This window comes from Orcinus orca, chromosome 9 (assembly GCF_937001465.1).
Source record: "Orcinus orca chromosome 9, mOrcOrc1.1, whole genome shotgun sequence".
In the NCBI taxonomy this organism is placed as follows: Eukaryota; Metazoa; Chordata; class Mammalia; order Artiodactyla; family Delphinidae; genus Orcinus; species Orcinus orca.
Window position 1 is genome coordinate 11,503,052 of NC_064567.1, and position 12,076 is coordinate 11,515,127.

The following is a 12,076-nucleotide window of genomic DNA, read 5'->3' on the forward strand; positions in this document are numbered from 1 at the left end:
TTGCTCAAGTCACTAACTCTCCCTCTCTTCCTTAATGTAGATCTCATCCAGCTTTGGACAGGAAGGGATGTAAAGTCCTTAGAACACTGCCCGCGCATAGTAAATGCTCACTAAAAGCTATTCTTGCTTTACTCTTGTTTTCACTGCTCATAATGGAACTTGGGGATGCTGACAAAAACTGTTTTGGGAGTAAGACCAGGCAAGTGGACAGACGCAGGCGGGGGTAAATCACTTGCCTCCAAGCGGTGTCCCAAAGCAACAGCCGACTCCTACTGCACAGCCCACGGTCAGCATGTCAGTGTAATAGTATGGCTGCTACTAGGGGAGACACAGACAAAGAGCCAGATGGGAAGGATGGACAGGGGGGCAGAAGAGGAAAGGACAACAGGCAAGGGTGGGGAATAAAGAAGGAGCGGCTTAAGTCACAGGGAATCACAGTGGCCCCGTCTCCCCCCTGCGATCCCAGGCCAAGAGAAACTCAAGTTAGTTTGGCAAACAGGAAGTGATCTCCTAGCACAAGGTCAAACATAGAAAATGAAATAAATGTTAGGCAAATATATGGAAGGAAGGTCAGCCAATCAATGGTCACCAGAGAGGGGCTGGAGATGGGGACAATCACGGCAAGAAGTGTCAATAGCAAGAGAGACAGGAAAGGACTTCAGACGAACAGCACCAATAAGGCCGGCAAGAAACAGCCACCAGCCTCAAAAGAACAGACAGCTCTCTGGTAAAAAAAAAAAAAAAAAAAGCGCGGGTGCCTGGAGTCCAGGGCCTGTGATCCAGGGTCACACCCTGAAGGCCCACCCATCAGTCCCTTCCGCGAGCACCCCTCTCCACCCCAAAGCTTGTGGCAACCGCTCCAACCCCTCGGGCCACCGGGGTAGGGAGGAAGTGGGACTTGCCTCCGACAGGGGCTGCAAAGCAGCATCCCACGCCCACCGCGCAGGCCGACACCAGGAGATCAAGCTGCCCAGGCACAGTCTGCAACAGAGAAGCTCGCGGCCAGGGCGGGGGAGCGCGCACGAGACGGGGTGGAGGGGCAGAAACAACAAAGGGACGGGGCGGCACCGGAGGGGAACTGACACCCGGGCGGCTGAGGAGCGGACCACGTGCCGAGCCCCGATGCGGGGGCAGGGATCGGGGTGGGGGTGGGGGGCGTCAAGGAACGGGCACAGGCTAAACAGCGGCATCGCGTGGCTGCAGTAGGCGGGTGGCGCCACGTGTGTGGGGACGAGGGAGCGTGGGTTAGCGCAGTGCCCGGCTCAGCATCACGGCCAAGGCAGCCCTGCCCAACCCGCCAGCGCGCACAGCCCCAGCTCCTTTTGCCTTCTCAGCCTTACCTCGTACACCCCACAGAGCACGGACATGAACTTGCTGAGGACAGCGGCGCAGATGCTGGCAATGTGGACAAATGGGCCCTGGGAGAGAGGAGGGGGATGAGGGGTCAGGGGCAGGGGGCCGGATGGGGGGCTTGGCGGCATTCTTGGACAGACATTGGTTGCTCCAGGCACTGTACCAGGGGCTGGAAATACAGACGTGAGCAAGATAGAGGTTCTGCCTTCGCAGAGCTTCATCCCAGGGAGGAAGGGGGGTGATACGCCAGCATATTATCATTTCAGAAAATGTCCCCCGCTCGCCACGAGAGAAAGCCCCCGCTCAGCAACGAAGACCCAACGCAGCCATAAATACATATATACATACATACATACATTTGTTTCCAAAAAAAAGGGAGAGAAAGGAAATGCTAGGGGCTAAGAAGAAATTGAGGGAGGGTCAGAGGAGAGAGAGAGAGACAGGAAAACTGAGGGTGGGATGGGGAAGGTCACAACTGAGTAAGGCCTTGATGGAAATGAGGCGTGAGCCGCTTGGGCACCGGGAAGGAGAATGTTCCAGGCTGAGGGGACAGCAAGTGCAGGAGCCCCACGGGGGGGGGGGGGGCAGGCTCGCGCAGTTGAGTGGCAGAAAGTGCCTGTCACTCAAGCTCGGGGGAGGAGGGGCAGCCTGATCACCACAGCCCCCTAGGCCCCAGGAATAAGTGTGGACCTCATTTGAAGAGGAATGGAAAGCCATGCGAAGTTCCTGACCAGAGGGCAGACATTCCTGATTCCATTTTGAAAAGATAACTCTGGCTGCAGGGGGGGCGAGAAGGTACAGGAGCATAACCTTGAAAAAAAACAGCCTCTTTTAGGTCTCAGTTTTCACAGAATGTGTCTGGATTGTCTCTAAGGCAGTGGTTCTCAACTGGGGGAGATTTTGCCCCCAGGGGACCTTTGGCAATGTCTGGAGACATTCTGATTGTCACAACGGGGGTTGGGGGCGGGGAGAGGACTGCTGCTGGCATGTAGGGGGTAGAGGCCAGGGAGGCTGCTAGTCATCCTACAATGTACGGGACGGCCCCCCAGAACCAAGAATTACTCAGCCCCAAACGCCCACTGTGCCCAGGATGCGAGATTCTGCTCTAAGGTGCTCCCAGCGCTGATGAGGACCTTCCCATGTATCTCTCCTCCGGAATCCCCATGGTCCACGTCTGCCCCCGGAGCTCCCTCTAGACTCAGTGCCGCCCTCTGCCTGAGGACCTGCCTAGCTCACCCCACAGTAACTGGAGTCCTACCTCTTTCCCCACAGGGATGCCACTGCCCAGCCCCGCAGTCAGGGCCACAACCTTGGCCACGAAGGCCTTGAGGGTGAGATATTCCTTCAGGACAACCCCGCGAAGTATTGTCTTCATTTCAGGGATTCCAGAGCCTAAAAGGGTTTTTAAAAAAACGATTGTGTGCAGGTTCAAGCTGGAGGTTAAAGGTAGACGGACATCCAGATAGTGGACATGGGGGTGGGGCGAGAGGTCTATGGGGGGAGGACAGTAGCAAAGCGGCGAAAGGACTGTCAGGGGGGTGGGGGAGGGAGGGAGGGGAGCGCGAGGTCTACAGGCCAATGAGATTCTGCTGGATTATGTTGATGGCATGATGGGGAAGTTCTCACCAACAGCCTGGGGAGAGATGAGGTGGCAGAAGAGGGCACTGAAGAGGATGAGGATGAGTGGGAAGCTGACCCAGACCAGGAACTGCAGAGGCAGGTTGGGCTGCATCTGGTAGTAGGTCCACTTGTAGGCTGCAGAGACAGGCGTCTGGGCTTAGTCCTATGTGGATGGCATGTTGCTGCCATCCCACACTCGCGGCATGGAACAGCGTGCTAGGAGCGTGCTCCCGCCATGGCTGTCCCGTTCGAACTCAGAGATGGCACTGTTCTCATTTGACACAGTGGGGGGGTCTAAGCTGGGGGATGAGACGCGACCCGTTCAAGTTCCCACCACTTGTAGGAGGTCAAGTGGGCGCCAGTGCAGCAAACCACACTCTGTGGGCGCGTCATTGGCGGCTGTGGCTCACCCAACCACTCTGGTTAACCCGGCACTGAGGGGCTCCTGGGACTCCAGGTGTTTCCAGTTGCCTGAACTGAAAAGTCCTAGGAGAGCTAGGACAAGTTGGTCACCCTGTGAGAGGGGTCCCCACAGCTTGGCTGGTAGCAGGTGGGAGGGGCAGAAAAAATGGATCTGGGTCTGGGTCTGGTCTCATCCTGGGCCAGAGCTACACCTGATCTCCTCTGTGTACCATCCTCCTCCCAAAGCCCCCCCCCACAGCTTACCCTAGGTCGAAACTCTAGAACAACTGCAGTATGGGGAGGGCTGAGGGCAAAGGGCCAGGTTAAACCTACCCTGAAGGGTTTTGGCACTGACATAATCCATGCACCAGCTAACCAGAGCCATAAGCAGCCCCAGAAGCAGCAGAAAGATCCAGTCTTCCCCTATTTTTCTTCTCATCACGAGTCCCAGACGGTGGATACAACCTAGGAAAAGAAAGTAAAGGGGAGCAGGTAACCAGTCACTACTGTGTGTGTGTGGCTGAGGACGGGACGTGCAGGGCCCTCGGGGTCTTGTCTCTATGTCTCATTCCCTGAGTTTCTTCTCATTGCTCTGCCCTTCAGAAGGCACCAAAGTCCAATTCTCCATTGGCTACTTGATTCCTTTCTAAACCCTAGTTTCTTGGGGCTGCGTGGAAGGGATAGTAGGAAGGCAGAGTGAGAAGGACATGGGAGCCATGTCTTCTCCTTAATACCTGGAGGAGGGCTTTGGTGTGCGTGTGGGGATGACGAGCCAGAAATATGCAGCACGTCTTCTGAGCTAGTGTCCTAATCCCTGTACCTCCTTGCATTACACATTCCTTTATCCCCCGGTCCCCATCACCTTGACATTTAGAATAGTGATCCTCTTCCGTGCTGTCCATGGAAGCACTGGAGTCCATCGTCTTGGGCATCCCCGTGTCCTGCTCGTTGTCTGAGAACTGCGCTTTGTGATGGCCATAGATCTGGACAGAGGGAGATGGGAAAGGTCTGTCTTGTTGAAGAGTTAAAAGAAATAGAGGGAAGCATATAGATCCATAGATAAAACAAACAAACAGCTTTTAAAAATCCTGGGTGTTGGGCTTCCCTGGTAGCGCAGTGGTTGAGAGTCCACCTGCCGATGCGGGGGACACGGGTTCGAGCCCCGGTCCGGGAAGATAACACACGCCGCAGAGCGGCTGGGCCCGTGAGCCATGGCCGCTGAGCCTGAGCATCCGGAGCCTGTGCTCCGCAACGGGAGAGGCCACAACAGTGAGAGGCCGGCGTGCCGCAAAAAAAATAAATAAATAAAAATAAAATAAAATAAAATCCTGGGTGTTGAGGGCCTTGGGCAGGGTCACTTTGTGGTCATCCGTGCCCTCCACTTCCCATTCTCCGTCTGCACTTTTCCCACTCCTCACCCTTGTCTATCCATCCACACCTTTGCACATCTGTAGTCATCTTGGTCAACAGCAGCCTTAATCAAGGGGACCAATTTCTACTCTGAAGTAGGGATACAAAAACTGTGCTGAGGGCTTTCCTGGTGGCGCAGTGGTTAAGAATCCACCTGCCAGTGCAGGGGACACAGGTTCGAGCCCTGGTCCGGGAAGATCCCACATGCCGCGGAGCAACTAAGCCCATGAGCCACAACTACTGAGCCTGCGCTCTACAGCCCGCGAGCCACAACTACCGAGCCTGCGCGCCTAGAGCCCGTGCTCCACAACAAGAGAAGCCACCGCAATGAGAAGCCGGCACCACGACGAAGAGTAGCCCCTGCTCGCCACAACTGGAGAAAGCCCGTGACAGCAATGAACACCTGATGTTGCCATAAATACATACATACATACATATATACATAAATGTATTTTTTTAAAAAACTGTGCTGATACTGGGCATCTGCATCAATTACATGTTTTGTGTCACTGCTTCCTGTGTCTCAGCCTCTCTCGTTTCCCCAGACCCCTCACACTGATGTGGACGGGGTAAGGAAAGACCAGCAGGTGACTCTTCGTTGCTCTTGGCCTTGCTGTGTCTAGCTTCAATGAGGCCCCTCAGTTGCCCTGCCAGGCTTAGAGAAAGCCCATCTACCTCCCCTTCCTGTGCTCAAATGCACAAACTGGACTCAGCCCGGATAAAGCAAGGCAGTCCACTTCCTCCTGAAGTAGAGCTTGCGTGTTTGGGGTGTGCGTGTGTGTGTGTGTGTGTGTGTGTGTGTGTGTGTGTGTACAAGGTCTCTAACTGCCCCACCTCCACTGCACTAACTACGTCCTCTGGAGCCAGGGTCAGGCCAGGCCATGTTGCTGGTTCTGGGAGAGCCTGGGTGGAAGAGATCTGATTTCACAATACAAGAAGTAGAGTTTATGCCCGAGTCCTGGACAGGCACGCACTAATACCCTGCTCATGGCTCTTTCGTCTTCTGGGATGTGACTGAGAGAAGCCGTGTTTCCCTCTGTGCCCTACCTGGCCCCCGAGAGAAGACATTACCCACGGGGGGCCAGCACACGGGCTGCCTCAGCCCCCTTGGTTCCCAGGCTGGTGGAGACGAGAAGAGGGTGCTCCATGCCAGACTGGGCTGGGAAACACTGAAAGAGCCGGATCTGTGCTGGCTGGACCAGTGTGCACCAGTCGAGCAGGGCTGGGGGGCAGGGAGAGGGCAAGCCTGAAAGCATTCGCAGCGTCCGGATTCCTTAACAAAACACCCGTGTGTGGGGGGCTGGGGCTGGGGCTGGGAGGATGGGTGAAGCGATGCTGACAAAATACTGATGACTGACCATCGGGCAAGGGGTACTTGGGCATTCATTACACTGCTCTTTCTGTTTTTGTATGAGTGTGAAATTTCCATAATAAAATTTAAACAGAGGAAAACTTAAGTCCAAACTCCCCTTCTTTGCTTTCAGGGCCCTTTGGAGGCCCTTTGGAACCCTACTTCCCAAGTCACCTGAGCATTCCTTTGCAACAGGAAGCTTCACGCTAGTGTACCTGGTTTCCTCACTGTCACCAGAAGATGCCATAACTGCACCTTTATGCAAGTCATCATCCCACCCAGACCGCCTACACGGTGACAGTGAGCCCAGGGCCATGAGCAGAGGTCTTTCTGTCCAACCCCACACAGTGTTCCAGGGTCCCCTCCTCCAGGAAGCCCTCTCTGACTCACCATTGGAGCCTCTGCTGGCTTTTGTGTCCCGGTCCCCACCTGATTCTCCGGGGCTGCCCTTACCCACCACCCTCGGGATGGATCCGGACTGAGACGCGGGTCCTCTTGACCCCGGCGCTGAGATCACCAGCCCAGGCCAGCCCTCAGTTTCCCAGTCCTGTCTAGACCCCGTAAACTAGAGGAACCACGGTCCACCCCCTCGTTGGCTAAAACACTGTTAAATCTTGATTTCCTGGTCCTCCTGACAGGTTCCATCCTGTCGCTCTCTGCATGCACAGTCACTCGCTAATCCTAACCTGTGTATTTATCTGCGACAAGCTCCCAGCCTGTCTTTCAGCGGTGCTCATCCCATTGCCCATTCCTAGATGTCTAGAAGCCCTGGGGGATATCTATCCCTGGACATCCCTAATTAGTTCACAAGCCCCTCTCTCTGGGTACAGATCTCTGTACCTGTCCAGGTGCCTGCCATTTCATCGGTTCTTAATTAATCCTCCCACCTGAAAGTTTGATTATATTTCTTCTGCTCGTTTGACACTGGTCTACCTTTGATCACTGATATGCAATTCAGTCCATTTTCTCCACTCATCCCAACTCTTCTGCCTTCTGCAGAAGTGCTGATTTGTGTGTGTCCTGCCGAGGGTGGGGAGGGAGAAATCCGGTGGTGTCTGCGTGCGGGTGAGGGTGTAAGGACAGCTCACGCACACAGAGGTGTGGTCCCCTCTGCCACTCACCTCGTGTGGGTTACGTAAGCACGAGCTCGTCATGCATGTGTGGCTCTGCCCTCTCCCCCCAGGATTCGGGGGTTCTGTTAGTAAAGCTTGTGTTAAAGTACCCGTGTATCTCTGTATAAGGAGCTCACAAGGCTGAACCCAGACTTTTGAAGAATGTTCATATTTTGAACACATGACTGTGTACTTTTTCAAGTTAAAAAGATCACAGTGCTCCCTCTTTTCACCTGATTCCTCTTTGCCCCCAATCCATGGTACCACCGTCTCCTCGAATCCACCGCCCCCTCCCCTTAGGACGTTACCTGTGTGGGGCGGGCGTTGGGACGGGAGCCTGCATCCCTCCGGAGCCTGTGCTGCAGGCCGCCACTCTTGGAGGGCAGTCCATAGCTGGTGCAGTGTTCAAAGGGCATGTACTGGTACTGGGGGGCGCTACCCCACCAGCTGGGCTCGGCCCCATGCCTCTGGGACCCAGATGGCTCCATGCTCCCTCCCGCAGTCAGGCCTCGGCCTGCTTGTCCCTGCCCTCCCCCCAGTACAGCTCCTTAAGCCTGCCCTCCTGCCTGTCCCCAAGGCGTCTGGGGCAGCGTGCCCACCCCCAGCTATTTATAGCCATCTCTCCGTCACATGACACCCCCCAACCCAGCCACATTTGATCTGCTTGGGGTCGAAGCAGGTGTGAGAGCCGTGTGGGGGAGGGGTTGGGATGAGAACCTGTGGGACAGCCCCGCAGGGAATTCCCTCAGCAGGGCCAGCACTGTCCCCCTCCTTAGTCACTAGGAGGCTCCCAGCCCCAAGCCACTGGTCCGGCTGTAAACATTGCCCAGACCAGGATGGAAAACAGCTTCGCATGCTCTCAGACCTGTGTGCTGCCCCGGCTCTGCCTCCTCTAAGCAACCCACCTCTTTTCTTCAGTCTGTGGGGACATGAGGGCTGAGGAGCTGGATGGAGTGGTCCTAGGGTCCCGAAGCACCGGGGGGCAGCTCACCTGGCAGAGTAACCGGCGCCTCTCTGCCATCTTTCCCTGCAGGCTTGTTCCCGGCTCTGTGTCTTCCTGAGGTTTAGTTCTCATCTGTGGAACCCGCTCTCCCCCAACCCAGCCAGTGTTCGGCTGTCTCCTCCAGCTCTGCCTTTTCTGTCTGCCAGAGGCTGCTGGTGATGCTTTGGGGTCATCCCCTTGACCACACCTTCATCACCCCCTGGGTGTGGGACACAGGGGTAATAGCCTCGCGTTCTGGCATTTCTCCCACGTCCCAGACTGGTACACGTCAGCCACACCAGCAGCCTGGATGTACAGGGAGGGACTGAGCCTCCGTTCAGACCGTGGAGCATCCCTCGGAGGTCTATCAGGGCAGGTTAGATAACGGGGGAGAAGGGGAAGTGGGCCAGGGGAACGAGGGAGGCCGAGGAGGGAAGGGAAAGGGCGTTTCTCGTGATGAGCCCGACACACATAAAAGATGACAGGGAAGTACTCTGATAGTCTTCCCTTTTCAGGTCAATAAATAATTTTTGGCCAAGGCCAAACTACTCTATCTGGCATCACACTTTTTTTTAAACCAGTTTTCCTAGTACAGTCCTTCCCCTCTGAGCTCTTCACTATAGAAAAAAATTGATAAACGTGAGCCAATGTGTGGTTTAGGATCCATCATCAAGTGAGGTCTGTCCCAGGACAGCCAACGTTCAGGGGCTGCAGGGTAGGGACACCAAACATCTGGGCTACAATTACATTTTGTTCTAGGCTGAATGGGACTGTCCAAAGCAGGTGAGAAAATGAATACCATTAAAAGTACCTTTTCTAACATAAATCTGAAGGCCTATAATCTACCCACGAAGATTAAAAATGTGTGATTTGAGGGCCTGGAGGTTCTGTAATATCTCACTCCTCTGCAGGCAGAATGTAAGAAAAGAGATCTAAGGGGATGGCGTGAGATGAAAGAAATACTTTCTTAATAAAGAAGATAGAATGCCGAAGTGCAATTATATTCTTTGCGGGGGGCTTCAGAAACAGAAAAGGTTTCCACGCCTTTGTGGAGTATGGCTCCCCTGAAGGTAGCCGGTTTCTGTAGGGGCGTCATAATCCCAAGAAACAGGTATCTAGGGCAATTGCAATTTCTTCACCGTTCCTGAGAAAATCAGGTCCTGGTTGTGGATTCCAGAATTTGAAGGCAGAGGTTGTTGGCACTGAGAAAACCCTCATACTCCACCAAGCCACCTAGAAGAACGAGCAGCAATTCTAAAAACCAGATTCTGAAATCACGAGGGTCAAGGAAGTCTATAGCTGCTAGTGCTGGAGGGCAAGGATTTGAGAGGAATGATCTTGAGTCTGAGATCAGAGCTAGTTAAAATCTCATGGGCTATCAGCCTGCAAGAGAAGAAAATAAAATGTAAACGGTGCCCCCCTCCATGCCAACACCCCATGGGTGACAGCGCTTAGGCTCTTAGTTGGAAGGCCAAAGATGGGTTTCTGGGGAGTTCTTCGAAAAGCTCCTAAATTTGGAAACAAATTCATAAGCATGCATTTATCTATGAGATATGTATACCGTATATGTATTCTTTTGGGGTTTTAAGTAGACTTTCTTGAGGTCCATGAGACTAGAAGGTTAAAACCTATAGGCTTATAGAATTTCTATTTGAAGAAAGGTTGTTGAAATGACCATCTGGGTCACAGGTGCAAGGGGACGTGTGTTAGGGTATAGGTGGTCGTGAACAGCCAGCCCCTTGGCATCCCCACATCAATTTAAGCAGGAACGTTCTCCCTGGGTTAAACCCTTGTTTTCAGACTCCCACCTCTTCAAGTCTGGCCTCTCCAACCATTGGATGATACACCATTACATTCTCTCTAAGGCGCTTTCGGTCATGACTTCCCCTCTGCACATCCAGCCTAGCATGGAACCCATGACCACCTACTTGCTGAAACTTCACCTAGGCAACTGCAACTTCCTCTGAACACACTTTCCCTTTGCAGTTGTCCTCACTGGCAGTCATTTCTCCTCTACTGCTTCTTGGACCTTGCCTTCCAGATCCTTCAAAAATCCCTGGTCCCTTCCCATACCCTGCATATGAGGCCTTCCCGAGAGCGCTGGACAGGGCTCTTTCTTTCTCCCCTTCTGTATTTTTGAACACGATACAGTACACTTTTTCCCTATTCTCTACCCCAAAAGGGCTAAGATGGAATAAAGTCTCTGGTCTCAGGCTCCTTCTCCCAGCTCAGTGGGAAAAATCTCTGGCCCCAAAAAGTGAGGAGGGAGAAAATCTCATGCTAAGAAAAAAGTCACAGAAGCAATATTGTTAGCTGAGAGCATGAACTCAAGTTGCCAGATTGTTTCCCATCCTGGCCTCCGTTTCCTCAGAAAGGCAGTAACTTAACAGGGTTACAGAGAGAAAAGAACGCACGTGGGAGTCATAGTGCCTGCCCCAAAGTGAGCTCTGAATGTTAACTTGTGTCATTAAACCGAAGTTTATTCTGTGAGATGGTTAACAGCCATCTCAGATGTCCGGAGAGGTAGGTGTACACATGCAGGTGGGCTATGGGGTTAGCAGATGGTTAACAGATGTGTAATGTGTTAACCCTGTGGGATCCACCATGCATACTCGTAGGGTAGCATCCTTCATCCTTTTAAGGTAGCAATGATTTCCCTGTGTTTAGATAAGGGTGAGATTAGGTACCTTAGCCACGGTCTCTGATACCTTAAAAGGCCAAGCCACCATTTGCCATCTATTTAATTCTAGAGTCCATGTCCTTAAAGCTACATCTTTTTTTTTTTTGGATAATTGAAGTCTCTGAGCCTCATTTTCCACTTCTGAAAAAGAACCAGGGAGATGACGCCCTCCTGGCCTGTGGGAGGACGGTGTAAAGCTGCACAGCGCCTGGGAGATGCACCGAGCACTAGGGCAACTAGAGCTGTTACGAACCTCTTCGCCTCAGACCACTTTCCCCCTCAGCTCATATCCCATCTGTCCCATTTCTTCCTGTTTTCCTCTTCCCTATTACAGGAAACAGGATGGGGGAGGGCAGCAAATGGCCACCCCCAGCTCAGGGATGGGGTATAATTTTAGAAAATCCCCTGGCAGAGGGGACAGAGCTCTGAAATTCAACCTGATACCCTTATTCAAGGGTGGGGCAGGAAGGACGTGGAATCCAGCTCAGCATATGCTGCTCTCTAATCCCCAACACACCGGCCTCCCCAACTCTTTCCTCCCACTATTCCAGTGCCCCTCCCTGGGGCTGTGTCTCCACCTCCCACCCCTGGAGAAGGTCCCCGGGTCCAGCCCGCTCCGCAGGTCAGTGCCCCTCCTCCACCCAGGGATGTTTCAGCTCAGCTTCATCCCTGTTAACTCTTCCTCCTCTGGATTCCTGGACAAGCTTCCTTCCAAGGTCCACAGCAGCTTCCTACCACAATGCTCCAACAGAACGTGTTGGCCCCCCGTAGCCCATCTGCATGCGTACACCCACCTCTCTGGGCGAAGACACACCACACACCGAGAACTCCCAGGTTACACAGCCCACTACTTAGACCTCTTCCATGCTGCCCGAGAATTCTCTTACGACCTATGCCCACCCTGGAAAACCTTAAATCCAAATCGGATCACGTGAGATCGGAAATTCTAGGATCCTCATCCTATTCTAGCTCAACCTGTTTCTCCAGCCTCCATCCCATAATCTAAGCAATCCAGAACTAACACTGCTTGCCAGTGACTCTTCCATCTCTTCTGACCATGAGGAGTCCCAGTGCTGGTAGCCATATTTTGGGGTTGCCTGTGGCCATGACAATGGAGATGGGCTCATCCAAGGTGTGGATCTGCTTGTATAAAAAAGATATGGCAG

The 12,076-nt window shown here is 53.4% G+C and overlaps 1 protein-coding gene across 4 annotated transcripts in view; it reads right to left on the reverse strand.

Moving 5' to 3' along the window:
• Positions 1-8,812, reverse strand: part of CLCN1 (chloride voltage-gated channel 1) — a 34,622-nt gene extending 25,810 nt beyond the window's left edge. Inside the window, exons 1-7 of one of the 4 annotated variants that reach the window (XM_049714707.1) lie at positions 7,557-7,872; positions 4,238-4,358; positions 3,709-3,840; positions 2,980-3,108; positions 2,612-2,745; positions 1,341-1,418; positions 237-315 (exon numbers count right to left, since the gene is read on the reverse strand). In XM_049714707.1, the coding sequence (XP_049570664.1) occupies positions 237-315; positions 1,341-1,418; positions 2,612-2,745; positions 2,980-3,108; positions 3,709-3,840; positions 4,238-4,358; positions 7,557-7,736 (853 nt within the window). In that variant the 5' untranslated portion in view covers positions 7,737-7,872. Of the gene's footprint in view, positions 1-236; positions 316-1,340; positions 1,419-2,611; positions 2,746-2,979; positions 3,109-3,708; positions 3,841-4,237; positions 4,359-7,556 lie in introns of all 4 variants that reach the window. The other 3 variants (XM_049714706.1, XM_004272109.3, XM_049714708.1) reach the window with 3 other exon arrangements.
• Positions 8,813-12,076: the final 3,264 nt, after the last annotated feature.